The following is a 25,576-nucleotide window of genomic DNA, read 5'->3' as shown; positions in this document are numbered from 1 at the left end:
ATCCCTTTACTTTGGGTGCATTTTCTTTGAGCGGGGAGCTTGATTCTGTGATTGCGGAGTTTTGCCTTCGCTACCAAGTGTGTTTGGCACATCTACGTCCTTCAATGTGGAGGACGGACGCCTGCCTTCGGCGTTTGTGCCTAGGAACTGGAGAGGATCTGACCCTAGCTCATATGACGAATCTTTATTCCCCCAAAATCTTCCGCGGGGGAATGATAAACCTTTGTAAGTATGGACACTATGCTTTGCTGTCCAGCATGGACGACGACAATGACCGTGGGTGGATGGAACTGTTCATTGCAGTTGCCACGAGTGACATTATTCCTACAACGGCTTCATCCTTTCCGGTTGTTTGGAACCGTTCTCGTAAGTTCTTTTTAATACATCTTTTATTACTAAATATTCTTTCATGCTTGTATTGATCCTTCAACCTTTGTTTGTTACAGCGACTCGATAGATCCCACCAGTGAGAGAGGGCTTGGACCGGTGGGTTCAGAAGATCATGGACATCACAACGCCCGAAACCAGTTTGTAGAAATGGTTATTCATTAAATACGGGTGGAAGGCCAAAAATCATGGTAACTTTAATTTACCTTGTTTCCACTTTTTGTATATGAAAAACTTGGTTGAACCCTTCTGACTTGTTCACAAAATTAGGTCTACCTGCGGGCTCAGTTGATGTCCCCGAGGAGGATGTTTTGGCTGACCCTGCTGATGCGGCGAGGCTGCTTCAGGAGGCACTTACTCGAACAGGCATCTCCGGGCCTGCTTCGGGCGTAAACGTTTCTTCACGGAGTCCCCGACCAGCGAACAAGCAACCAAAAATAAGACGTTCCTATGCTATCGGAGAAAAGAATAAGAGGGCAAAGGTTGATGTCCCCAAGTCATCTCCGGTGGCGATAGTGACTGGTCCTCCTTCCGGGCCGGTCATAGACACTGTGATGATCGATGATGATGAAGAAGCTAATGATTAGGGAGCTTCTTTACATAGAAGGCGGCGATCCTCATCATCTCAACAGGATGCTCAATCTGTTGATACAGTCATACCAACCGAGGATGATATCTCAGCACTTTGGAGAGAATTTGATTTGGTAGATAATGCCAACTCCCGTTCTCGGGCCCCAATTGTTGTGCTCGGTACTGCAAGGCAGAGTACCGGGTCCGTGCCTTCTTTGGTTGGCGATCAAACAACCAGCACTGCATTTGATGTAGCTGCTTCACACTCTTCAACTCCATCAGCTTCATCTCCACCTTCACCATCACCAATAATTGCTACATTATTTCTATCTTCATCCACCCTTCAAACAGTGGTTGCTACATCATCTCCATCGGCCGCACCTGACTATAAAGAAGGTATCCCTCCTCCACAGTCCCCAGTTCATGGGAATTTGGGGCAAAAGTATGATGCCCCTTCTGAAGATCCCTAAAGGAGGAGGAGTGTTACCCTTTCGGTCTCCACCGGGTGCAACTTGCTTTCGAGGCGGTGGAGCTTGCTAACTATCTGAAGCCTTTGGCTTCAGAAAAAGACTAGGGGAAGATTTAGACACTCTTGAGAGAGTGTTTGTTGAAAAATGTTATGCATAACGCCGCAACAGTACGACAATTTCTTCTTCTGTTATTTCTTCTACTTTTGAACAAATGTACTCTAAGTTTTGCCTCTTCTTATTTTGTAGGCCAACTTTCTTGCTTCGAAGGGCCTCCAAAGGCTGATTCATGAGAAGGAAGAACTTACTTCTGAATGGGATCCGATTTTGGCTGAACGGGACCAGACTGTTCTCTGCCTCTCGGAACTAGAAACCAAGGCTACCGAGGCCGTTATTTTAGAGGCCCGTTTGCAGCAAAGCCAGCAAGAATTGGTAACCCTTAGCCAGGAAATTGGGCCGCTAAGGGTTAGATTTGATGAAGCCAAGACTAAATGGGTAGAAGTTCAGAACGCTGTTCTTGCTGCAAACGATCGTGAGGCTGCCTCCGCTGAAAGAGTGATTAACTTAGAGGCAGCCTTAAACTCCAAAAGAGTAGAGCTCGCTGCTGTGGTAGCGAAATATGCCTAGTTGGAAGAGAAGTATAGGAAAACTATCGAGCATAATAGGCTCTATAGTTCAACTGTCTGTGAGCTCGATGTTAGTCTCAAATCTGCTAGGTCCGCCCGGGAAAACCTTTCTGCCGAAATCACTCAACTCAAAGAAGAACTCAAGCGCCGAGTGACTTCCCTCATTGTTGAAAAAACTTATTCCATGTATAGCATTAGGAGAAAAACCTTGGAAGAGGCCAAGACTGGTATCATTGACATTGATGACGAAATTGCTAAGGCCCGAGAGCTTGGGTTGGCTGCAAAAAATGGACTCCCGGCGCAGTCTGACGCTAAGGCCCGAGAGCATGTTTTGGTATAAATTTTTAGAAAATGAACTAAAAAACTTCAGCTTATTTAGACTGAAGTTTAGGATAAAACTCATGACAAAATTATAGACAGCACGACAAAACTTCAGCATGTGGCAATGGAGACTGGTCCTCCTTCTGGGCCGGTCATAGATACTGTGATGATAGATGATGATGAAGAAGCTAATGATGAGGGAGATTCTTTACATAGAAGGCAACGATCATCATCATATCAACATGATGCTCAACCTGTTAAGACAGTCATACCAACTGAGGATGATGTCTCGACACTTTGGAGAGAATTTGATTTGGTATGCCAACTCCCGTTCTCGGGCCCCAATTTTTGTGCTCGTTACTGCAAGGCAGAGTACTGGGTCCGTGCCGTCTTTGGTTGGCAAGCATCAAACAACCAACACTGCATTTGATGCAGCTGCTTCACACTCTTCAACTCCATCAGCTTCATCTCCACCTTCACCATCACCAGCAACTGCTATATCATTTATATCTTCATCCACTCTTCAAACAGCGGTTGCTACATCATCTTCATCAGCCGCACCTAACCATGAAGAGGGTATCCCTTCTCCACAGTCCCCGGTTCATGGGAATTTGGGGCAAATTATGCTTCCTCTTCTGAAGATCCACAAAGGAGGAGGAATGTTACCCTTTTGCTTTCCATCGGGTGCAATTTGCTTTCGAGGCCGGTGGAGCTTGCTAACTATCTAAAGTCTTTAGCTTCAGAAAAAGACTGAGAGAAGATTCGAACACTCGTGGGAGAGTGTTTGTTGAACAATTCTATGCATAACGCCGCAACGGTATGGTACTTGCTTCTTCTGTTATTTCTTCTACTTTTGAACAAATGTACTCTAAGTTTTGCCTCTTCTTGTTTTGTAGGCCAACTTATTTTCTTCGGAGGGCCTCCAAAGGCTGATTCGTGAGAAGGAAGAACTTACTTCTGAACAGGATCAACTTTTGGCAGAACGGGACCAGACTGTTCTCTGCCTCTCGGAACTGGAAATCGAGGCTACCGAGGCCGTTATTTTGGAGGCCCGTTTGCAGCAAAGCGAGCAAGAATTGGTAATCCTTAGCCAAGAAATTGGGCCGCTAAGGGTTAGATTTGATGAAGCAAAGGCTAAATGGATAGAAGTTCAGAACGTCGTTCTTGCTGCAAACGATCGTGAGGCTGCCTCCGCTGAAAGAGTGATTAACTTAGAGGCAGGCTTAAACTCCAAAAGAGAAGAGCTCGCTGATGTGGTAGCGAAACATGCCTAGTTGGAAGATAAGTACAGGAAAACTATCGAGCATAATAGGCTCTATAGTTCATCTATCTGTGAGCTCGATGTCACTCTCAAATCTGCTAGGTCCGACCGGGAAAACCTTTCCGTCGAAATCACTCAACTCAAAGAAGAACTCAAGCGCCGAGCGGCTTCTCTCATTGTTGAAAAAACTTATTCTATATATAGCATTAGGAGAAAAACTTTGGAAGAGGCCAAGACTGGTAGCATTGGCATTGATGCCGAAATTGCTAAGTCCCGAGAGCTTGAGTTGGCTGCAAAAAATGGACTCCCGACGCAGTCTAATGCTCCAGGTTCTTCTGATTGCGGTTCTAAGTTTTCGGAAACTTAAGAGGGATCGGAAGATGATGATTCTGAAAACCAAGCTGGGGAAAACGTTGAGCCATCGGTGGAACCAACTCCCGGGGATACGGATACTTCTCTTCCTCATGATTCCGGAGACGTTGTAACTTAGCTTTTTCTTTATTTTTCTATTTTTTACTTTTATCACTCTGACGCGCCCTTGTAAATAAAAACATATTTTTTTCTCAAGTATTCTTGGAGTCTTATTTTCATTTTGAATATTCGTGCAAGTCTTTAACTTTCGTGCTTGCTTAAGTATTCTGTGCATGTTGTTCTGTTCGCACTTTATTATGTGTAATCTTGGATGCTTTTTCTTCGAAGCATTTTGGTTCTGAGAATTATCCCTTTTACATGAGGGTTTCTAATAGTATTTGCGCAAGTTTACTTTTTGCGTCTTTTTCGTATGCAGCTTCGGGTGTATTTTCCCCAGGTGGTATTATGGATTCCAGGCATTGATTCTTCCGGAACCAACCCTTTAAAGTGAGGGTTTTTATAAGAGAGGGCCCTCTTATGTTTACGGTGCTCTTGAAGAGGACGTCTCCTGTTCATTACGGTACAAACATTTGAAGTATTTGTTTAACTTTCAAATGGTAAAATTAACTCATCGTTCAAACAAGAAACAAGATAAAAACAAAAGGATTTCATTTAATTTAATTTATTCTATTTTTAAAAGTACATAAGTATTTTTCTATGCAGAAAAGAAATTGCCATGACTTGTGGCTTTAAAGAAATTGCTATGACTTGTGGCTATCTTGTACAACTTGTTTCTACGGGGCTGGCTGCGCAGTCCCCGGTCCCGATGATGTATTATGTTTCTAATTTTTGTTCTCCGGTTGACGTGGCATTCAGTGTTGCCGTAACCTCATATCATTCCCTCCAGTGTTCGAATGCGAAGAATGCGAATTGGAACACTGAAAGCCTTGTATCTTCGAAGATCCAACCAATGAATTGCTAGGTAATCCTTTACTCGATAACATATCTTGTTTCCCATTATGAACCCATGATATCGAGCGAAAGAATACCTAATAATCCTCTAGTGGTTTGTGCTCGTGAACGATCGGGTAACCTCTTTTCGGTAGCAAACTTAACTTCTCGATGGGAATTTGCTATCGAAGAAAAGATTATCTAATCATCCCCGAGTGGAAACTTGCTTGTTTGCCTTGTTATCAAAGGTCTTATCATTGCTGTCTTAGTAGTATGCTTTCCGTCGCTGCCTCGTTAAAAACCTTGCCAGAAAAACCCAATTGGGATAAAAACTGAACGAAGGGAAAAATAGTGCATCACATACTTTCTGTTTGACTGTTGTTCGTCAGGAGTACTATCTTTTATGCTGAGCCACGTTCCAGTTGCTGAGCAACTTGTCTCCATTTTGGTTCTCTAACTCGTTTGATCCTTTCCCAGTGATAGCTGAAACCCGGTAAGGGCCTTCCCATGTTGGGCCTAACTTGCCCGAGTTGAGTTCCCGGGTGTTTTGAGTTACATTCTTCAAGACCAAGTCTCCTACTTTGAAATATCGGAGGTTGGCTCTTCGATTATAATATCGCTCCATTCTTTTCTTTTGAGCCGCTATTCTGACATGCTCCAAGTCCCTGCGCTCCTCGCGCAGCTCCAAGTTAATTAGCATTGCTTCATTATTCGATCCTTCGTTCGCCTCAAAATAACTTAAGGTTGGTTCCCCCACTTCCACCGGTATCAAAGATTCTGCACCGTATATAAGGGAAAAAAGGGTATCTCCCGTGCTTGACTTGGCCATTGTTCGGTAGGCCCATAGAACCCCAGGTAATTCTTCGGGCCAGTTGCCTTTTGCTGCTTCCAACCTTTTCTTGAGGTTTTGAATAATCACTTTGTTTGTTGACTCCGCTTGACCATTTGCGCTCGGATAATAAGGTGAAGATGTAATCCTCTTTGTCTTCAAGTCTTTAAGGAACTTTGTAATTTTTGCGCCGATAAACTGCGACCCATTGTCGCATGCAATCTCTTTTGGTATTCAAAACCTGCAAATTATATTTTTCCACATGATGTTGACCACTTCGCGTTCTCCGATCTTCTGATAAGGTCTTGCTTCCACCTATTTAGAAAAATAGTTAGTCAAAATTAAAAGAAACCTTACCTTTCCAGGAGCCGGTGGCAATGGTCCGACGATGTCCATCTCCCATTTTATGAACGACCACGGGGACAGAACCGAATGCAAGGGTTATGCCGGTTGATGTACTAGTGGTGCGTAGCCTTGGCACTTATCACATTTTCTTATGAAGTCTTTAGCATCTTGTTCCATATGGGGCCAGTAATACCCTGCCCAAACTAATTTCAGCACCAAAGAATTTGCACTTGAATGGTTGCCGCATATTCCTCCGTGGACTTCTCTGAAAGGATTTTCTGTACAATTCGCCTTTCTTGAAGCTATAACGTGCACCACTCTTGATGGTTTGGGGTCTTCGGGCAACTTTCCATGCTCGAGATAATCAATTATTTCGTTTCTCCAGTACCAGACTAAACTAGTCGAATTCACCTCATAGTAACCATCTGTGTCCAAGGCTGAGCTTATCAGTTGTACTATCGTCCTTGATTCCGATCCTTGGATTTCTGTTGATGAACCCAAATTTGCCAATGTATCTGTTTCCGCGTTATCTTCCATCGGGATATGAGTTATTGACCACTCCCGGAATCGTGCCAATAGAGCCTGAACTTTTACCACGTATTGTTGCATACGTTCCTCTTTGGTGTCAAAAATTCCGTAGACCTGATTTACCACCAACTGCGAATCACATTTGATTTCGATGACTTCGGAGTCAAGTCCTCGGGCCAATTCGAGCCCTGCAATCAAAGCTTCATAATCTGCTTCATTTTTAGTTAAAGGAATCGTTTTGATGGCTTTCCTTAAGGTTTCTTTCGAAGGTGTGATTAAGACTATTCCGAGTTCGGACCCTTTTATGTTTGAAGCTCTGTCTGTAAATAAGGTCCAAACTCCCGATGCCGATTCCGACACCATTATTGCCTCCTTAGATGCCAGAGGTAATTGTCCCGAACTGAAGTCGGCCACGAAGTTAGCCAAGACTTGCGACTTAATTGCAGTCCTCAGTTTATACTCTATATAGAATTCGCTCATTTAGACGGCCCATTTGGCCAACTTACACGAGAGCTAGGGTTTATGGAGGATATTTCTCAGAGGGAAAGAGCCACCACAACTATTGAGTGGTATTGGAAATAGGGCCTCAGCTTCCGAGCATCAACTACGAGAGCTAAGGCCAGCTTTTCCAGATGTGGGTAGCGAATTTCTGCTCCCGTTAAAATTTTGCTAACATAATAAATGGGAGATTTCGTACCTTCGTCCTCTCGGACTAAAACTGCACTCACCGCAACTTCTGAAACCGCGAGTTAGGCTAGCAACGCTTCACATTCTTTTGGTTTTAAGAGCAACAGAGGGCTTGACAAATGTTTCTTCAACTCTTTCAAGGCTTGCTGACACTCCGGTGTCTACTCGAAATTATTTTTCTTTTTGAGTAGTGCGAAGAAGTGATGACATTTTTTCGATGAACGGGAAATGAACCTGCTCAAAGCTGCCAATCTCCCTGTGAGCCTTTGGACTTCTTTTACGTTAGACAATTGATCCGGGATGTCCTCTATGGCCTTGATTTTGTCGGGATTTACCTCAATTCCCCTTTGTGATACTAAGAATCCTTGGAACTTATCCGAACTGATCCCGAACGCACACTTCTCGGGGTTAAATTTCATATTATGCTCCCTCAGGATGTCGAATGTTTATTGCAAATTCTTCAAGTGGTCACCTGCATTCAAAGACTTAACGAGGATATCGTCTATATACACTTCCATAGTCTTTCCTATTTGTTTTTCGAACATCTTATTCACGAGATGTTGATAAGTGGCTCCAACATTTTTCTGCCCGAAGGGCATCGCATTGTAACAATATGTACCAAAATTTGTTATAAACGAAGTCTTTTCCTGATATTCTGGGTTTATCTTGATTTGATTGTACCTAGAATAAGCATCGAGGAAACTCATTAACTCGTGCCCGACCGTAGCATCAATCATCTGGTTGATATTTGGCAATGAGAATGAGTCTTTCGGGCATACCTTATTACGATCCTTATAATCTACGCACATGCGAAATTTATTATTTTTCTACTACTACTACATTGGCTAGCCAGTCCGGATATCTTACCTCTCGGATTGAACCAATCTCAAGTAAATGACTTACCTCTTCTTTGACGAATTTATTCCTTGTTTCAGCAATAGGGCGCTTCTTTTGTCTTATCGGAGGTATATTGGAATCCAAGCTTAACTTGTGTACGGCTATCTCCGTTGGGATTTCTGTCATATCTTCGTGTGACCATGCAAAACAATCGGCGTTAATTTTAAGGAATTCAATAAAAGCAGACCTGTGCTCCGGGTGCAGTCCTGTTCCCAAATGGAATTTCCTTTCTAGGAATTCTTCGAACAACACAACCTACTCCAGTTCTTCTGTCATGGACTTCGTCGCGTCCGTCTCTTCAGGTACTTGAAAATACCTTGGTACCTGATATTAATCCGACTCTTCTGTCCCCAGATTATCTTCCTCTAGTCGGGGGCAGGTGTCGGTTTCGGTTCCGATAATTGCTATGCCGCACGTTCCTTTCCTTTGCTACTGGAAACCAAAATTGCATTCATCTCCCTGCTGCCGGCTGATCACCCTTTATCTGTTTGACCCCCTCGGGTGTCGAAAATTTTAACAATCGGTGATATATTGAAGGCATGACTTTCATCTCATGTAGCCATGGTCTCCCTAAGATGATGTTGTACCCCATGTCTCCATCTACTACTTCGAAGAGTGTTTTCTTCATTATTCCCTCAGTGTTCGTGAGCAGCAAAATTTCTCCTCGGGTTGTCACGCTTGCGAGGTTGAATCCGGCGAGGAGTTTTGTAGCTGGGATAATGCTTCCGGTGAGTTTAGCTTGATCCAGTACTCTCCATTGTATGATATTAGCTGAACTTCCTGGATCCACTAAAGCACGTTTAATTTTAAAATCTAACACATTTAAAGAAATTACCAGTGCGTCATTGTGCGGCAGTAGTAATCTGTCTGCATCTTCGTCCGTGAACATGATATCGTCTTCCCGGAGCCTTTTACTATGAGTTATCGACACTTTTGTCTTCTTTGCTGCTGAAATGGTGACCCCATTAATTTCATTCCCTCCGAAGATCATGTTGATCGTTTGGCGTGGAGGTTCTTCTCCTTCTTTCGAGGTTTTCGCATCGCCCTTGTTCCGACCATAGTTGTGTTTAGCTCGATCGCTCAAGAATTCTCTGAGGTGACCATTCTTCAACAACACTGCCACTTCCTCCCGGAGGTGTTGGCAGTCCCCAGTCCGGTGGACGTTAGTGCCATGGTATTCACACCATAAATTGGGATCCCTCTGGCTGGGATCGGATTTCATAGGTCTTGGGAATCGTGCCTCTTTGATATTCCTCATGGACGACACCAACTCTACGACACTGACATTGAAGTTATTTTCTGATAACTTTGGGTAAGAAGAATCTCACGACCCTGAGATTTCTCTATCCTGCAGTGATCTGTTGTTCCGTCCATGATCGATCCTTCTATCAACGGTGAATCTGTCTACCGTCCGGAAGTTCCTGCCACAACCTTATGTACGCTCGTAGGGAAAAAACCGACCTTTCGAAGTCTGTCTATCTGTGTCAGTATCATTTTTTATTTTTTCTTTGTTCTTCTACCGTCCTTTGGTCGACGATGGAAAGCCAACTTGATCATCTTCGATCCTTATTTTTGACTCGTACCAGTTGTGGACGTCCCCCCAAATCATCGCTTGGAACTCGAGCAGACTTTCCTTCAACTTCCGAAAAGTGTTCGAACTTCTCGGATTTAAACCTTTGGTGAATGCTTCAGCTACCCATTCATCCGGGACCGCCGTTAGTAACATCCTTTCCTTCTGGAACTGGATGACGAACTCTCGTAATAACTCGGATTCTCCCTACACGATCTTGAATATGTCGGTCTTTCGGGCCTGTATCTTTCTAGCACCGGCATAAGCCTTGATGAAAGAATCCACAAGCATCTCAAAGGAATCTATGGAATGCTCGGGCAATAGTGAATACTACGTTAAAGCTCCCCTCGTGAGAGTCTCACCAAATTTCTTCAGCAACACATACTCGATTTTGTGAGGAGCCAAATTATTTCCTTTCACTGCTATTGTGTAAGTGGTAGTGTGCTCCTGTGGATGTGAAGTTCCGTCATACTTTGGCACCTCGGGCATTTTGAATTGCTTCGGGATTAATTCTGGGGCCGTACTCGGCTTGTACGGTAATTGAATATACTTCTTCGAATTCGGGCCTTTCAATACCGGTGGCGCGCCCGAGATTTGATCTATGCGGGCATTTACTTCTTTCATGAACCGTAAAAGTTCCTCCTTGAATGGGTCGTTATCGTTGTTGAGGCCGGATCTACTCCCCTCTGTGTCGTTTGGTTTGCGGGAACCTCGAGAGGAATTGGATTTCCCCTGTTCGTATTATTTGAAGCACCTGATAGCGCCTGCTTTAGTTCCGTCATAACCTGATCCTCCCCTCACTGCACCCGCTACATGCTCCTCATCAGCATCATCAGGAGTCCTCTCCCTAACCAGTCGAGGATATCGCCCGTCATGCGTCGGTGTGACGTCGTTCTCCTTATTGCGAGTGTCACTGATTGTATTCTCGAAATGAGGCTACTCCCCTTGAATTTCAGGGTTGCGTGTGCCGTTAATAGTGTTATCTGCCATTTCTTTTGTAATTTTTGCTAAGACAAAAATGATCAAACTTGTTAGTAAAAAAGGCAAGGATCAATTTAATTGCACGTCAGTCTAGGCCCCGCGGTGGGAGCCAAACTGTTTACCCGAAAAACGGTACAGTTGAAGTTGTTCGTAGTTTTTAGACAAGTGAATTAATTTGATCCAAAAAGTAATGAAATAATTGATGAAATACGAAATACTTAGCCTTAGAATGTAGATGAAATAATAGAGCTAATGAGTCCGGGAACAAGGCTTTCGAGCACAACAATGATAAGATCAAAAGCGAGAGAATAAAGTTGTATTAAAATGCTGTATAGAATGTAGCGTAAGTTAGCCATAAAATTCGTGTCCTTTACAATGATAACTGAGCTCTCTATTTATAGCTATGTCTAGGGAAGGAAGTCCTAGGATCATGCCCTTCTTTAATGTCAATTATGAGAGCCATTGATGAAGATATAACGTCAGACATAAATGCCAAATTCCTTGTAGCGGGCCATCATCCTTAATGCTGTAAAATATTCTGTATTAAATGTTACCGGGCACAAATCATTTAATACTATTTTTATGATCGTTATTCCTTCCGGTGACAAACGGAATAGCTATGTTCGGTGGCCACCTCCATCTTGTATTCCACGTGTCTTTCCTTTAAGCGGCCACGTGTCATATCATATTTTTCCCTATACAACTTCTTTTTCAATAATTACAGTAAATTATTACTGGAATTATCATCAGAAATAGAGAAAAAAGAGAAAATCTCTCTGTTCAAAGGCTAACATCTGGTCAGCCTTAAGATCAGAGTACACTACTAGAAATTTGCTAAAAACCGACCAAAAATACCGACCAACGTTGGTCGGTTATGACAAATTACCGACCAAAACGCGACCATTACGGTGTGGACGGTGTTTTGATGGTCGGAATGGCTTACCGACCAAAGTTGGTTGGAAATTACCGACCAACTTTGGTCGGTATATTAAAACGACCATCTGACAAGTTTAATTACTTACCGACCAACTTTGGTCGGAAACATATTTTATTAATTTAATTTTACCGACCAAAGTTGGTTGGTTTAACTAAATTATGTTTTTTTTATTAATTATTAAAATTAAAAAAAACCGACCAACTTTGGTCGGTAATTGAAAATATATATTTTTTAAAACTAATTAAAATTAAACATTACCGACCAACTATGGTCGGTAATCTCAACAATGCAAGCAAAATACCGACCAAAGTTGGACGGTAGTCTTGCATTCTGGGAATTCAACGTTCATTAATCGACCAACTTTGGTCGGTATTTTGGAATAATTTATTTTTTTTATTAAAAACTGACCATCGTTGGTCGGTTTTTCTGGGATTAATTTTGGCATAAAATGCCTGTTTTGGCAGCTAAACCACCTGCCAGCATACCAATATAACAACACAACAACAACAACAACAACACAACAACAACAACAACAACAACAACAACAACAACAACAAAAACACAACAACAACAACACAACAACAACAACAACAACAACAACACAACAACAACAACAACAACAACAAAAATACAACAACAACAACAACAACACAACAACAACAACAACAACAACAACAACAACAACAACAACAACAACAACAACAACAACACAACAACAACAACAAAACATTCAATAAATACTTTAAAACTAACAAATTAAAGTTCAATTGAACATAAAAATCCAAAACCAAGTTAAAACTAATTACAACTAGTTCAAAACTGGTTCTATTTGTCTAGTTCAAAGTATATAAAAGTCAAGGGGTGTTTTGTACAACATCATCATCACCGTCTGATAAACTTTCATCTACAAGACGATATAGAGAACGGTCTTGTGGAGGACGGGAAGCACGATCACGGGGAGGACGGGAGGAACAATCACGAGCAGGGCGGGAGGAACGATCACGTGGAGGTCGACCCTCTGGAGATGACTCACGAGATCGGGGCAACGGAAAAGCTCCACTAGATAGGAGAGTTCTGATCTGAGCTTGCATGCCAAGGAATTGAGCATCTCTAAGCCTTTCTTTTTCCTTGGCCGCTTCTAGCTCTGATGTGAGCTTTGTCACTGTCTCCCGCATAGCGGAGAGGCTCTCCCTATTAAGTTGCTCGCCATGCGAGGAAGTCCCCATTCCTCGCATTCCACACTTATATCGATGGAAGTTTTTAGTAGGAAGCCCGTATACCTTCCCCCATTTTGGACCGCCAACAGACTCCAACCATATTCTTTCAGCATCCTCGTCCGAAGGTTGGGTTGGCTCACCCGATTCACTAGCTGGATGACTACGGATGAATTCCTCCACGTTACTTTGGTAGCGACCCTATATTATTTTAAATTAAATCAGTATTTTAAGTTGCTTATAAAAGTAAATTATAATACTTAAATAAAATTGAAAGCTTACATATGCAGTCGAGGCCCGGTCCTCGACCCACCTATCTTGATCCCCCTCTTTCTTCTTCTTCACAACATGTGTCTCCTTGAATAGCTCATCATGACTCATTGGACGCCCATACTTCTTTTCCTGAAAATAAATTAATTTAGTTAATAAACAGAATAGATATACTTAGAAAAGTAAAATAATTTAAGCAATTACGTACCAAACTTCTTTTTATTGTCCCTAGGCTGATCGCACCTCCAGTGTGCAAGGAGCCTCCCTTCTCGGATGCGCGAGCTTTCTTTCCTTTTTCGCTCCTCTCTAAGAACTCTGCGGTAAGCCATTGCCTTTTCAAATCATTCCACAAATTCTCAAGTAACCAGCCAGGCCTCTTGTTCTTCTTTCTAGCATCCGAGAAAGCATCCGCCAATCTCTTGCGAGCTTTATGATGAAAATTTGTAGCCACTTCCGCGCTATAGCGGTCTTCCCATACACACTTGCTCTGTATTTCAAAAGTTAAATATTAGATGGAAACATCATAAATATAAATTATTAAACTGTTTAAAAGAACATTTATACCTTAAATTGATTGAAAATTTGCTCCTTCAGTGAGAATGGGCAATCAGTCCAAGTCGCATAAGGGCCATCATAAAGCTTTCTGATGGCATTGGTGATTATCCTCGTAGTTTTATTACCCGGCCTGAACCTGCAATTTAATAATAAAAACACATTAATATCTTTGTAAAAATGTTACGAATCAATAGACGCAAAAATAATGAATAACACTTACCCATCACCCTCAGGGACTATGATGATCCTGCCATATCGATCATAATGCACTACCTCGTCATCACCATCCGAAGCATGTGTATCAGATGCATGTGAAGACGGTGTAGGCGGGTCAGAGCTAATGCCTCCCAGGCGAAGGCCTGCAATAGATGGAGTCGATGATGAAGATGGTTGCGATCCCTGTGACTGCGACATAGCTGGATGCGACCCAAGTGGATGTGATACCGATGGCTGTGACCCGAGTGGCTGTGACCCGAGTGGCTGTGACATGGGTGGATGCGATCCATGTGGTTGTGATATGTAGGGATGTGATCCATGTGGATGTGATGCAGATGGCTGTGAGGCAGCTGGACTGTATGTCGGACGTATAGTCCTGTGGCCCTGTGATAGAAGACTGGGTGTCTGAATGAAGGTGTACGGCTCGTGATGCTGTGGCAGCTCAGTATAGCCGTGTGGTGGAGGATAAGACATAGGCATCTCTGAAAAAGGTGGACAAGAGGGAGTATTATTTTCTACCCTCCTCTTTCCCTTCCTACCCTTTTCTCGACCCCGAGAACTAGTAGGGTCATTGTTACCTTGACCCTTGCCTGCCATCTGCATAATATAATACATATTTAGATTGAAACATATAAGAAACTAGCTATAAAATGAGAGTGCTTTAAAAAACCAACTTTTTAATCCTCATCGACGTATTGTTCCTCGTCCGAGAATTCTTCGTCCTCACTTGTTTGAGCTTCATCAGTTGATTCCTCGTCCTCATTTTCTATAATTGTTACTTCATTTATATCAACTTCTTCCAATATGCGTTCAGGATGTTCCAAATCATTTTCTAACTGATCGTCCACTATTTGGTGAATATTGGAGATATCGTTTTGATATGCAACATCTAACACATTCTCGACTTCCACCCTAAGAACAAAAATGTGCAGTTTTCTTTGCAAGATAGGCTTCGCATATAGATCCTTCAATCTTATTCCTCTGCTTAACAAATTGTTTGCATTTGCCAATTGTCCTACATAATCTCATGTTAGCCAATAACATTCAAATAAAATAGAATAGTACATCAAACTTATAATATTACCTCTCAAAGGGATACATCCATCTGCATTGAACAGGCCCTCCAAGTCGTGCCTCGTGTACAAGGTGTATTGGAAGGTGTTCCATCACATCAAAGAAACCATATGGGAATATTTTTTCCATCTTACTAGAAATTACAGGGATGTTCTGGTCCATCCGAAGTAGGTTTTCTTCCCTTAATGTGGTAGAACACAAGTCTTTGAAAAACAAACTAATCTCTGTGATGGGTTTCCAGATTCTTTCAGGCAAACCACAAAATGCAATAGACACTAAGGTCTCCATGAAAACATGGCAGTCATGACTTTTCAAATGGCTCAACTTCCCTACCTCCATATCTACTTTTTTCCAAGATTCGACGCATAACCCTCAGGCATCTTTAATTTCGTAACCCAATCACAAATTTGTCGTCTTTCCTCCAAAGTGAATGTGTAACTTGCTTTGGGCTTGAACACCTTACCATTGTTTGCTGTCTGCAAGTATAATTCAAGCCGCCTGCAATATTCTTGTAAGTCCATTCTAGCCTTCGGGTTATCTTTTGTCTTACCTTTAACATCCATCACTATGTTGAACAAATTATCAAAATAATTCTTCTCAATATGCATGACATCAAGGTTGTGTCGGAGAAGATTATCCTTCCAATAAGGCAACTCCCAAAATATACTCTGTTTCGTCCAATTATGATTAATACCATATCCGGGGAATCTATAAGGTGGAGCCTCAGTAACTTTACTGAAGTTCTGGACCCTCTCCCAAATTTCCTCACCTGAAAGTATCGGAGGTGGAGAATCATATTCCACTTTATTCTTTTTGAATGCATTTTTCATCCTTCTAAACTCATGATCATCAGGCAAGAATTGACGGTGACAATCAAACCATGATTGCTTTCGGCCATGTTTCAAAGTGAACGCTTTACTATTTTTCATGCAGTAAGGACAAGCTAGCTTCCCAGCAGTCATCCACCCAGACAACATTCCATACGCAGGAAAATCATTAATAGTCCACATTAAATTAGCACGCATATTAAAATTCTGCTTGGTTGATATGTCATATGTTTCAACACCATCATACCACAATTGTTTTAGCTCATCAATCAAAGGTTGCAAATATACATCAATCAAACTTTTCGGATTACGTGGACCGGGGATAATACAATTTAAGAATATATATGGACTAGTCATACACAACTCAGGTGGTAGATTATAAGGTGTAAGAAAGACAGGCCAACATGAATATGGTGTCGCAGATATAGAAAAAGGCGTGAAGCCATCGGCACACAGACCTAACCGAATGTTCCTTGGTTCACTAGCAAAATCTGGATATGTCCTATCAAAGTGCTTCCAAGCTTCTCCATCTGAAGGATGACACATAACACCAGGTGGTCTTCTATTTTCAAAATGCCATCTCATATGAGGAGCAGAACTCATCGACGCATATAACCTCTTTAACCTAGGTATAAGAGGTAAATAATGCATTGCCTTGACAGCGACCATATTCCCGCTGGAAAGCCTCTTGAAACGAGGCTTTTCGCAAAATTTACAACTGTCTAAAGTTGCATCATCTTTATAATATAACATGCAACCATCTTCACAACAATCAATTCTCATTGACGAAAGTCCTAACTTAGAAACCAATCTCTTCGCCTTATAGAAATCACCAGGTAAGTTGATATTAGGGTCAACTAGTTCACTCATAAGGTCAATGAAACAGTCCATGGCTGCTTGAGAAATATTCCAATTAGATTTGATACTTAGTAATCTAACTGCAACAGACAGCTCAGAGTGCGGACTTCCTTCACGTAGTGGACGACTAGCTTCCTCTAACTGTTCATAAAAACGTTTTGCGTCATCATTAGGAGTTTGTTCAACATTTTCATTGGGCTCACCCCCAAAAGCATCCGCAACCATATCCTGAATTCTAGAATCAAGATTTGTATTCTCCACCGACCTACTACTTTCACCAACAACCATGTTATGAAATATCCCACGGCTACCATCGATCTCTCCATGATTAGTCCACACAAAGTAATTCTCTATAAACCCCTTCCTATAAAGATGAAGCTTAACTTCCTCCGATTTTTTAAACTTCATACAATCGCACCTGACACAAGGGCACCTAATTACTCCTTCACTTTGGTATGGTGGAAGTGACATTGCATGTCTAATAAAGTCATCAACCCCTTCTACAAAATCCTCCCGCAATCCCCGCCGATTAGGATAATTTCTATTGTACATCCAAGTACGATGTTCCATCTATACAAATAAAACAAGAATAAATTAATTTATTCTATAATTATAAATTAATTATATCTTTTTTAGTTAATTCAAGATAATTATTTTTTCCTAATAACACCAATTTATATCCTAAAAGTTCAATTCATATCCAAAAGGTCTAATTCATATCTTAAAAGTTCAAATCATATCCTAAAAGTTCAATTCACAAGAACAAATCCTAAAAACTAAAATTTCAATTCATATCCTACGAGTTTAAACATAAACTAACTAAACTAAAGAAATTCAACCCATACCCTAAAAGTTCGATTCACAAGAACAAATTAATTTATTCTACAATTATAAATTAATTATATCTTTTTTAGTTAATTCAAGATAATTATTTTTTCCTAATTACACCAATTTATATCCTAAAAGTTCAATTCATATCCAAAAGGTCCAATTCATATCTTAAAAGTTCAAATCATATCCTAAAAGTTTAATTCACAAGAACAAATCCTAAAAACTAAAATTTCAATTCATATCCTACGAGTTTAAACATAAACTAACTAAACTAAAGAAATTCAACCCATACCCTAAACTAAACTAATTCATAAATAATTGACTAATTAACAAAACTAATTAGTTAATAAAACTAATTAACAAAACTAATTAAAACAAGACCTAAACCCTAATCCTCAATAAAATGCAATGTTCAAATAATTAAAACACTAATCAATTGAAACTAATTCATAACTAATTAACAAAACCTGGAAATAATAAATAAATGGTTTGTAATTCAAACCTAGAATTTGTAGGAGATGGAGAAGGAGATCGAGGGGCGGCAGTGGCAGTGGCAGAGGCGACGACGACGGCGCGGCGACGGCGAGGGGAGGCCTGGACGGTGAGGGGGAGGGGCTGGGAGAAGGAGAGAAGGGAAGGAAGAAGAAGGAATTTTTTTTAGAGAAATGGGGGTTTCCCCCGTTTTTCACTTCTCTGATTTTAGAATTACCGACCAAAGTTGGTCAGTAATTTTGGTCGGTACATTAAGTGCTGACCGTTTGACCAAAAACCGACCAACTTTGGTCGGTTTTTTTTATAAAAAAAATTTAAAATCTTTAACCGACCAACGTTGGTCGGTAATTTTAAATATAAATTCTTAAATATTATAAAATATTTAAGAATAATAAAATAATTATTAAAATTTAAAAAATTGGATCCAAATTACCGACCAACGTTGGTCGGTAATCCAAAATTTTCTTGTCTGACCAGCTATTGACCAATTTACCGACCAGCGTTGGTCGGTATTTTGTTTAAAAAAAATACAAATGTTTTTTTCCCAGTTTGCGTCCAACCTGGACGGTTTTTGGTCGCATTTTTTGACCGACCAACGTTGGTCGGAAATAGTTGGTCGATTTTTAGCAGATTTTTAGTAGTGGTAGCTTACATTGCGCATAATTAAGAACGGAAAAAATTAAGGTGCCCTTTACTTCCTTTTATTCTCCGGTTTGTTTCTTACTTATGGATTGATGGTAGAGGTACTGTACCATTAGAGCGAGCCGCACGCTAGAGATTTATTTTAATACGGCAAACAAATCTTGATATGTTATTCTATCGATGGAAAGATTATCAAGTAATTGAATGTTATCTTCCTCATGTAATAGACAACCAACTATCGCACATACTATTTCAAAAATCAATCCTAACTTGTTCAAAGGTTCGGTAAAGTACCTTTAATGGCAACAAATTAAATATTCCCATCTTTATTTATAATTCTTCGTAGAAATGCAGACTAACCCGATTTTGGGTAAAAGAAGAAGAACGAATAGGGTTTCTGCATTACTTATGTTTTTTTATTTTAAAAAACCAATTGCGTATTTTATTCATCTTCCAATAGGTAGTACAGATGATTTGAGGAAGTTACCTATGTTAGAGGCGTAAATTTGTGGAGTTTTCATGAGAGCATGTGGTGCCACATGTATCGACAAAGACAGTGACTCTTTTGTGAGTTATGAATCGGGTGATGACAGGTGGCAGTCAAAAAAGCAATAGAGATAGAGCGCAATACCATTTTGCTGATGACAATTTACAGGTTCGTCTGGAAATTAATGTGTTCAATGATAGGCTAAGTAGTCGAATAATCAGAGTTGTATCGCAGTTTTCTCCGCAGCTACGTTATGTATAGTACTTTTCTAATGGCAGCTACGGACTTAGGGGGTTTATTTAAGTGCTGTTAAATATTCAAAAGGAAAGTTATACTGCTATGTGTTCGAGCACCTGAAGGGCCATTCAGAAAAAGAAAAAATGGGAAAGGGGAGTTCACGTCATACAATTATCTGAAATCGGCTGAAAGTGCAAAATTATTGGTGTAAAAAAATAAAAAAACAGGCGTAATGACTGTCCATTTCACACGGTCAATAAATAAGTATACTAGTATATATTTTTTTCCCTTTCTAGACTAGAGTTAATAGTTTTGCAAGTTCACCAGATATTAGATCTTCTAATCCAAGACTAAAATCGAGTTCTTGCAGAAAATTTTCTATAAACCTAATTGATAGAAATATAATTTCTTGACCTAGCAAAAAATACATGTTAGTATGGAAAGCTAGCTAGTCAAAGAAATGAGCTAAATGTCTTGACACAGAAGAGCAAGTCAAACAAATGGCCAATCGTTTGGCAAATGATCAAAGTGATGTGATTTAATGTCTAAAGTGTTAGAAAATAAGTCACTTGGTCGCGTAAATATCTTGGAAATTACCCATTATTAATTAGCTTGTAAGATGTTATATCATTTCTTTGTATCGTGCTTTAATTTAAATAATTTAGTTATACTGCAGATATGCTTTCTTAATTTTTTAACGCTTTGGAATTTACCGTTTCTATTAGATTTCAGGATGAAAGCACTAACATGCGGAATTTCGTTCATCTAGGGATTAAAAAGTTTTTTAAGAAATAGAAAAAGAAAAAGAAATACTTGGGAACAAAAGGCTTAGACACTGGGTTCAAAATACCAAAAATTTGAAATTTCCTAGGTCAAAATGGTTCGGCGACGCAATTGAAATTCTTTTAAAAAACAAAACATCCTCTGCTGAAACTACATGGACTAAAAGTTCAACTCTCCAAAATTCGAATGCCACGAAATGCTATGCCCCATTTTAAAAAAAAATTGTTTTTCTGGAGTTGCCGAGGAGATGGGAATGGGGGAAAAGGAGATAATAATCTATGCAGTTTTCCAGCCAGTTTTTGTTTTTAACCACCTAGTGGATGCTAATATGGTGTCAGCATTAGAAGAAACTAATTCATGATTTAAGTTTTATAGGTTCAATTTTTAGATTTTTAATATTAAATATATTATATTTTAAAGTTATGAGTTAATATTTGTTGAAGTATTTGTTAAGTATAATTATAATAAATTTTAACACTAATATTTATATTTATGCTCTGCGTCAACAGTATTATATTCGTATGAACTCGTCACCTTAACGCATCCATCCCTAAGCATTTGTAGTGCTAAAGTAACTATTGCATGCCACATATGCATAAACTCCTCATGTAGTAAACATTCCAAGCCTTCACTATAAATATGTGATAGTAACTATTGTTTTATCAACAGAAGAGCTTGGGTAGCCTTTAGATTTTACTCTATCTTAATTACCCTAGCTTTTCTGCCTTTGAGAGGAGAAGAAGACGAAGAAAAGCCTGAAGAGATGGCAAACCATCCTTTGATCTTTGCCTTTGGCATTTTGGGTAAATTAAACGTCTAGCTTATATATCTAGTAGCCATATCTTCCCCTATATATTTTTCACAGCATTCACCCATATTTATATTTGCATCTTACTCAGTTCAAGCAAGTTGGCGTCTCTATACTGCTTTAGAAAACTATAGTATAAGTTTTCTTACTAGTATCACCTAGACTACAAAAAAATTCAGCCAAAACCTTTGTTTTCTAGGAGTATTTTGTTTTCGTTTCTCAAATATATTCCTACATTCCAGTAGGAGGAAGAATATCTTTAACAAAAATAAAAAATAAAAAATTAATTACATATGCATGAAACTAGAATAAATTTGTTTGAGGAATAGAAAAAAAAGAAAAGAAATTGTCGAGAAGTAATTAATGCATTTCCATTCTGACAATGTTGCAGGTAACATATTCTCCTTCATGGTGTTTATTTCGCCAGTGTAAGTTTTTTCTCGAAAATTAAATTAGACGTAAGCTTTATTATATCTTACCAACAACTAAAAATTAATTATTATTTTTTAACATCTGATTCGCAGACCTACATTTTATGGGATCGTTAAGAAGAAATCAGCGGAAGGGTTTCAATCGGTGCCGTATGTTGTTGCATTATTTAGTTCAATGCTTTGGATTTACTATGCAATGGTTAAGACGAATGAAACCCTTATCATCACCATCAACTCCTTTGGCTGCATTGCGGAGACTATATATGTTGCTATTTATTTTGCTTATGCGACTAAAAATGCAAGGGTATGCACAACTTTAATTTCGTGCCTATAGATTATACTCCTAGTATTTATTTCGTTATGTTTTAGTTATTGTTACACAGTTTCGTGGATTGTGAAATTTGGAATGGTTTTGCAGATGCAAACACTGAGACTTGTCCTACTGTTGAATTTCGGTGGCTTTGGATTGATTCTTTTCCTTACCCAAATTTTATGCAAAGGACCAAAACGAGCTGAAGTTGTTGGATGGATTTGCATGGCGTTTTCTATTAGTGTATTTGTAGCACCTCTAAGCATTATGGTAACTAACCAAAGAACTCTACCAAAGATAGTATAACTCTTTGATTATTTTAATTATGATAATTAGGTATTTAATGCGAAGACAACTCTCTCTGACGCTATTTCATTATGTTAAATTTGTAGGGGCGGGTAATACGGACCAAAAGTGTGGAGTTCATGCCATTTAACCTGTCGTTAACCCTTACACTTAGTGCTGTAATGTGGTTTTTATACGGTTTACTTTTGAGGGACATCTATGTCACGGTAATTATATTATCGCTCTCTTTAACTTTTAAGCCTACCGTGGAATAGCGTTCAGTAAGATAGTTTGTGGTCATATTATTAAATAGTTAAAAGTACAATACCAAACATGGGTACCAAACTATTGTAAATATATCAACATAAATTTAATTATTTTTATTTACTAACAATATAAAAGAATCAGGTTACTCAAAAGACATTTACATGCCACCGTCCATAATAAGTACGGATATATATATATATATATATATATATATATATATATATATATATAACATGCTATAACACGTTAAATTATACTGATATCGTCCATGTTAACATTAGTATGATGTACCTAATGTTTGGTTCCTCGACCAATTGGCTGTTCTTCCCCACGTAATAAAAGAACAGGTACCAAATATTGCGGGAATCATACTTGGAATGCTCCAAATGGTATTATATGGAATATACAGAAACGCCAAGCCAAATGAGGCAGAAGAGAAGAAACTACCCACGGTTGTGAAGCTGGAGGAGCAGCAGCCTACAACAGTTAATTCTGAGGTTAATCCAGTTAGTTTCCCATCCACGGACAGTACTGAAAATGAAGATGCTAAAGATGGTAAAAATCTTGAAGTCGCACAAATTAATTCTCCAGTGTAAGAGACTTTAAAAGCAAGACAATAATATTGGAAGTGCTACTAAGTGCTAATTAATCCCTTGTTGGAAGCCCTTTATGCAAGGTTTTCTTAATTCGATTAAAAACTGGGCTTCAACTCTGTTGTATCTATAAGTTAATTAATCTTGTGTAAACTCTTTATTTCCTAACTTTTGCACCTTAGTGTTGCAATTGTAAGTATTTTGGGATTTAGAGATCCCTCTAGGAGTTATACTTTCAGACATATCGCTGAAACTCCTATCAATATCATGTATGAGTTTGCATATATAACTTTATTTCGTATATTTATTTATTGCAATTGTAAGTATTTATGAGTTCTCATGATTATTTTTTTACTTTAATTGCAATTAATTTTATAATATTAAATATATCCCCTTTAGCACAAGAAAAGGAAAGGATAATACAATGTAGAGGGAGAAATTTCATTATTGTTATAAGAAATATCAAATTATGGTGGATGTATATTCTTCCTCCATGATCTTCAACCCAAATGCTTAATGACATATTCATTGACGTATTTTCTTCACTTTTCATGCCTATATAAAGGTCTTGTAATAGATAAGAAAATACACACAATTAAAGAAGAAATAAGAATCTCTACTCTCTTTCTCTCTATATCTCTTAGCTTGTTTTTTCTTGTTCTATATTGTTACTTTGAGTTATATTTTATAACATGTTATCAGCACGAAACTCTATCGTCTCAAGAAGCTCTTTGAGAAGACTAAGCAAATATGGATATCTCTCAAAGTAAACTTGGATCAAAGTTCAATTGTAAAAATATTTGCTTAATTAATTCATGTACGACACATACAATATTCAAAGAGAAGAAATATTTCTCTCATTTAAGTATGTGTAAGGCAGATTTTACTACAATTTCTGGTAGTAGTAACCTAATTGAAGGCTCTGGAAGAGCTACTATAACTCTGTCTAATGAAACCATACTTGTCATAGAGAATGCAATGTTCTCCTCCAAGTCCAAGAGGAACTTATTGAGTTTTAAAGATATCCGTCGAAATGGATTTCATATTGAGACAATAGATGAGAATAATCTCGAATATCTCATCATTACCAAGAATGTCTCTGGCCAGTAAAGGGTTATTGAGAAGTTCTCATCTTTATCTTGTGGCCTGTATTGGACAAGAATTAGTGCAATTGAGGCATATTCTATCGTAAACCAAAAGGTTACCGATTCCAATACTTTTGTACTTTGGCATGATCGATTGGGACATCCTAGATCAATTATGATGAGACAAATTATAGAAAACTCAAATGGGCATCCATTAAAGAATTTAAAGATTCTTTTAAATAATAAATTTTTTTGCACTTCTTGTTATCAAGACAAGTTAATTATTAGACCATCACCAACAAAGGTTGGGATTGAGTCCCCTGCGTTTTTGGAATGTATACAAGGGGATATTTGTGGACCTATTTACCCACCTAGTGGGCCGTTTAGATATTTTATGGTCTTAATAGATGCATCTTCTAGATGGTCTCATGTATGCCTATTGTCATCTCGCAACCTGGCATTTGTAAAATTAATGGCACAAATAATCCGATTACGGGCATAATTTTCCAATAATCCAATTAAGTCTATTAGACTTGATAATGCCCCTGAGTTTTCATCCCAAATATTTAATGATTATTTCTTATAAATTGGGATAAAAGTGGAACATCCTGTAGCTCATGTTCACACTCAAAATGACCTTGCAGAGTCTTTGATTAAACGTCTGCAATTGATAGTGTCGCGCTCCTATTTTTCTCGCGAAATCGGGTTTCGACATATGACAACTCTTTTAAGGAAGTATTAAAAGATGAGAGTCGCCACCTAACGATTTTTAAGGTGCGTTAGGGCACCTATTTGCATATGACTCGGATTAAACTGGTTTGCATCACCAAAGATCGGGTAAGGGTTCAAAATTACCTCGAAGAGAAGGTGTTAGGAATTCTTCGAGGTGCACAACTGTGGTTCCTAGCCGAACTTGAATTATATGAATTAGTCAGATAAAGGAAGACAGAGAAAAACAAGAAATTTGGGAAATTTATTAAAAGACTTTAAGTAAATACGAACACTTGATTCAAAGATAAACAAGAATAAGATGGGGGAGGGAGGGGGGTCCTAAATTTTTTTAGCCTAAAGGATCACCCTCGAGATGGGGTATTACTCGTATTATTCAGCGGGCACAGACTATCATCTCCTGCTACCCGATTACTATCTTTAAGTTATTACCTAAAGCGCACTAGTTGATTCTAAATCGTGCTTTATGCGTGCACTACCCGTCCCATACCTATGGTCGATGAGGCATTTAGACCTCTATTTTAGGTAGTTCTAGACTTGACTTAGGCTGCTTAGAAAATGTTAAAGCTAGGCGACAGTTCAAAATAGATAGGACTGCAATTAAATACAATTAAAGGCTCAAGTTAGCCCCCGCGATTAGACAACAAAGGTACGCAGACAGATTTCTATGTAGGGTATTAGGCAGTTTCAGAATTGAGGGAGATTGAATTCGTTAAGCCCTATAAACATGGCTTTTAGATGATCCGATTCAGATATGCAGGCTATCTTAGACCTATGATTTCTAAATTACCAGTTATGAATACCTGCTGCTGCTAAGTCGCTTATTACAGATTATAAGTTAATAGACATATAGGCATGATCTCTAAATGGTTTG

General features: G+C 39.2%; 3 protein-coding genes across 3 annotated transcripts; 1 reads left to right on the top strand and 2 right to left on the bottom strand.

Moving 5' to 3' along the window:
- Positions 1-6,204: 6,204 nt before the first annotated feature.
- Positions 6,205-7,116, bottom strand: LOC138908231 (uncharacterized). The gene has a single exon (XM_070198882.1). It carries the CDS (start codon positions 7,114-7,116, stop codon positions 6,205-6,207), a length of 912 nt encoding a protein of 303 aa, XP_070054983.1.
- A 1,555-nt stretch (positions 7,117-8,671) lies between these two features.
- On the bottom strand, positions 8,672-9,478 carry LOC138908230 (uncharacterized). The gene has a single exon (XM_070198881.1). The coding sequence runs from the start codon at positions 9,476-9,478 to the stop codon at positions 8,672-8,674; it is 807 nt and encodes a 268-aa protein (XP_070054982.1).
- Positions 9,479-20,853: 11,375 nt separating this feature from the next.
- On the top strand, positions 20,854-23,192 carry LOC104096423 (bidirectional sugar transporter SWEET13-like). Its single transcript, XM_009602784.3, has 6 exons — positions 20,854-20,997; positions 21,394-21,430; positions 21,527-21,737; positions 21,852-22,013; positions 22,136-22,255; positions 22,643-23,192. Exons 1-6 carry the CDS (start codon positions 20,958-20,960, stop codon positions 22,889-22,891), a joined length of 819 nt encoding a protein of 272 aa, XP_009601079.1. The 5' UTR covers positions 20,854-20,957; the 3' UTR covers positions 22,892-23,192.
- The last annotated feature ends 2,384 nt before the right edge of the window (positions 23,193-25,576 follow it).

This window comes from Nicotiana tomentosiformis, chromosome 3 (genome assembly GCF_000390325.3).
Source record: "Nicotiana tomentosiformis chromosome 3, ASM39032v3, whole genome shotgun sequence".
Lineage (NCBI taxonomy): Eukaryota > Viridiplantae > Streptophyta > Magnoliopsida > Solanales > Solanaceae > Nicotiana > Nicotiana tomentosiformis.
The sequence above is the reverse complement of the archived record's forward strand: the minus strand, read 5'-3'. Positions and strand labels throughout refer to the sequence as shown.